Here is a 2,512-nt window from a genome sequence, read left to right on the forward strand (position 1 = left end):
TCCCAGCAGAGGGAGAAAGGGGAGGGGTGAGCACACTGCCCCCTCCCCAGCAGCCCCCGCCCCACGGGTGCCCTCTTTGGCCGGGTGCCCTGCGGCCTGGCATTGTGGAGCGGCTTCTGCTCAGAGGTTTCTCACCCCCGCTGTGTGCTGTCGCCCCAAGGTCCAGGCGGAGCCCGTGCGTGGTCGAGGCCACTTGGAGGAGAGGCCCCAGGTGGAGTGGTGACGTGGCCGAGCACTGATTGAGAATGAGCACCAACACGGAAGGCCAAGGTGACAAGGCCCAGGCCACAGAAGAGGCGGCAGCTCTCCAGGCAGCTCCTGGGGCAGCCCAGGCTGCTGCTGAGGAGGCTGCGGCTGGGGCTGGCACTGGGGCTGGCACTGGGGCTGCGGGGGCAGCCGTGAGGGAGGGGGCTCCTTTTCAGATCCGTCAGATGGAAGAAGAGCAGATCCAAGCAGTGGTCCAGCAGCTGATAGCCTTAACCGTGAGGAAGAAGGGCCTCCAGGGAGAGGGCGAGAAAGCCAAGGGCAAGGAGGCAGCGGCCGAGGCATTCCCGGGGAGCCTGACCCCCTGGAGAATGGACCCCCTGCTCCCCAGGCAGAATGAAAAGGAGAAGAAAGACAAGAGGAAATACGACCGCCAAGGCCGGCTGCTTTGCAACGGCGTCGACCTGTGCGACTGCCTGGTGGCCGAGTGCCCGGGCTGCTTCTACCCGTGCCCCAAGTGCAGCTCCCGCAAATGTGGCGTCAAGTGTTGCTGCAACCGCCGCTGGGTGTACGGGAAGACCGAAAACGAGTGTGGCGACCTGGTCAGCGCCTTCCCCTTCGACTATCCCGACTGAGGGCGGCCCGGCGCCCAGCCACGCTCCGCTCCCTTCCCTCTGCAGGGCCGCGCTGGCTGCCTTCTCAGTGAGGGGCTGCACTGGCTCTAGGGCCGAGGGAGCCTGCTGGGGCTGGGCAACACAAGGGGCCCTCCCGGGGGAGACCTCGCAAACCTCACCCTCCAGCAGCGCTTTGGGAGGTTCTGGCAGAGCAAGAACGAGGCACGCCTGCCCTAGCATCCTCCCACCTTCGCTTCTCCCTAGAGTCTCTGCATCTCTCAGCGGGGCCTTCCTGTGTTTCGTGTTGTCATTAGCCCTTGCGGCTTCACTAGCCCGCTGTTTCTTCCCTGTCCGGTTGTGGCTCTTTGCTGTCTTTCTGGTCCTTTCCTCCCATGTGGCAATCTTTCGTGTCAAGCTCTAGCAGATGAGCTGTTCAGCTTTGAGATGGCATCATTTGTGTAATAGTGTTTCAAGAAAAAATAAAAGCCGTTTGTAAATTCAAAGTTGCTGTTTCCTCTCACACTATCTCCTTCGAGTCGCTCTGGCCGACCCTATCCAGTGGGGTACACCTGGGCGGGCAGGCTCTGGCCACCAATACGGGGAAGGTAAGAAAGATATGGCAGCCCGCTGGGGCAGCGGAGAGAGCTCCACGAAGACCTGAGTTCATGTCTGGCCTCAGACACCTACTAGCTGAGTGGCCCTGGGCAAGTCACTTAATCCTGTGTTTCATCATCTATAAAATGAACTGCGGAAGGAAATGGCATACTTGGGCAAGAATCTTTGCCAAGAAAACCCCTCAAGGTATTACAAAACTTAGACAGGACTGAGCAACAACAAAAGAAGGCCACATGTCTGGAGGGCAGCCAGGCCCTGGTGACCCTTAGCTAAACAGCCAGAACGAGGGACAGAATGGACTTGCAACAACCCGGAGAACTCTCCCCTTTCCATCTTTGCTTCTCAGGGAGGGGCTCCAAGGCTACCTCACTTTTTTCCCTTAATTGCTTGCAGAGGTCCAGGGGAGGGATGGAAATGGAATTTTCAGTGGTTAGATAATTCGCCCATCTTCCTGGGGATTAGTTGCTCTGTAGCTCTCCCTTCCATCTTTCTAATATCTGCCACCATCATCAGAGATGGGACCATAAAGGGGACCACTGATAAACAGCTTCTTGGAGGTGAGTGCTCCATCTCTGGCACACCCGAAGCCTTCATCCTGTACTATCTTCATTCCTGCCCACTTCTTGGCTTTGGGGCTGCTGACACTCCTCACGACATACAGAGTTTCATTGTGCCTTGTTTCCTTGACCCTTTTGGATTCCCAGGTAAAGTTCAATTCCTATGCTGAAACAATCAGCAGGATATCTGACAGGAAATCTGCGCTGCACTGACTCCAGGGCTAACCTTCACAGTCTCTCCTTGTCTGTAGGCAGATGAGGCCCAGAAGCAGAAAAAGTCAAAAGCCTTCGTGGCAGCCCAGTCTAGAGCCACGTGGCTGAGTTTTCCAGGACGGGGAAGGAGTTTGGGGTGTAGCAATGATGACTTAAGTATGTATATTTAGATTCCCATCAGGGACCTTGGAGGCCATCTAGCCCAAACCCTTCATTTTACCATTCAGCATGGCCAGATTCAAGAGATGTGTTAGGAGCATAAATGGCAAATTTGGCAACTGATTGTATGTGCGGAATGAAACAGAGTCG

The 2,512-nt window shown here is 56.5% G+C and overlaps 1 protein-coding gene across 1 annotated transcript; it reads left to right on the plus strand.

Annotated features, from left to right (window-relative positions):
- Positions 1–245: 245 nt before the first annotated feature.
- Positions 246–1,301, plus strand: LOC123256247 (ARL14 effector protein-like). Its single transcript, XM_044684909.1, has one exon. It carries the CDS (start codon positions 246–248, stop codon positions 837–839), a length of 594 nt encoding a protein of 197 aa, XP_044540844.1. The 3' UTR covers positions 840–1,301.
- The last annotated feature ends 1,211 nt before the right edge of the window (positions 1,302–2,512 follow it).

Source organism: Gracilinanus agilis, unplaced genomic scaffold, assembly GCF_016433145.1.
Source record: "Gracilinanus agilis isolate LMUSP501 unplaced genomic scaffold, AgileGrace unplaced_scaffold57329, whole genome shotgun sequence".
Classification (NCBI taxonomy): Eukaryota; Metazoa; Chordata; class Mammalia; order Didelphimorphia; family Didelphidae; genus Gracilinanus; species Gracilinanus agilis.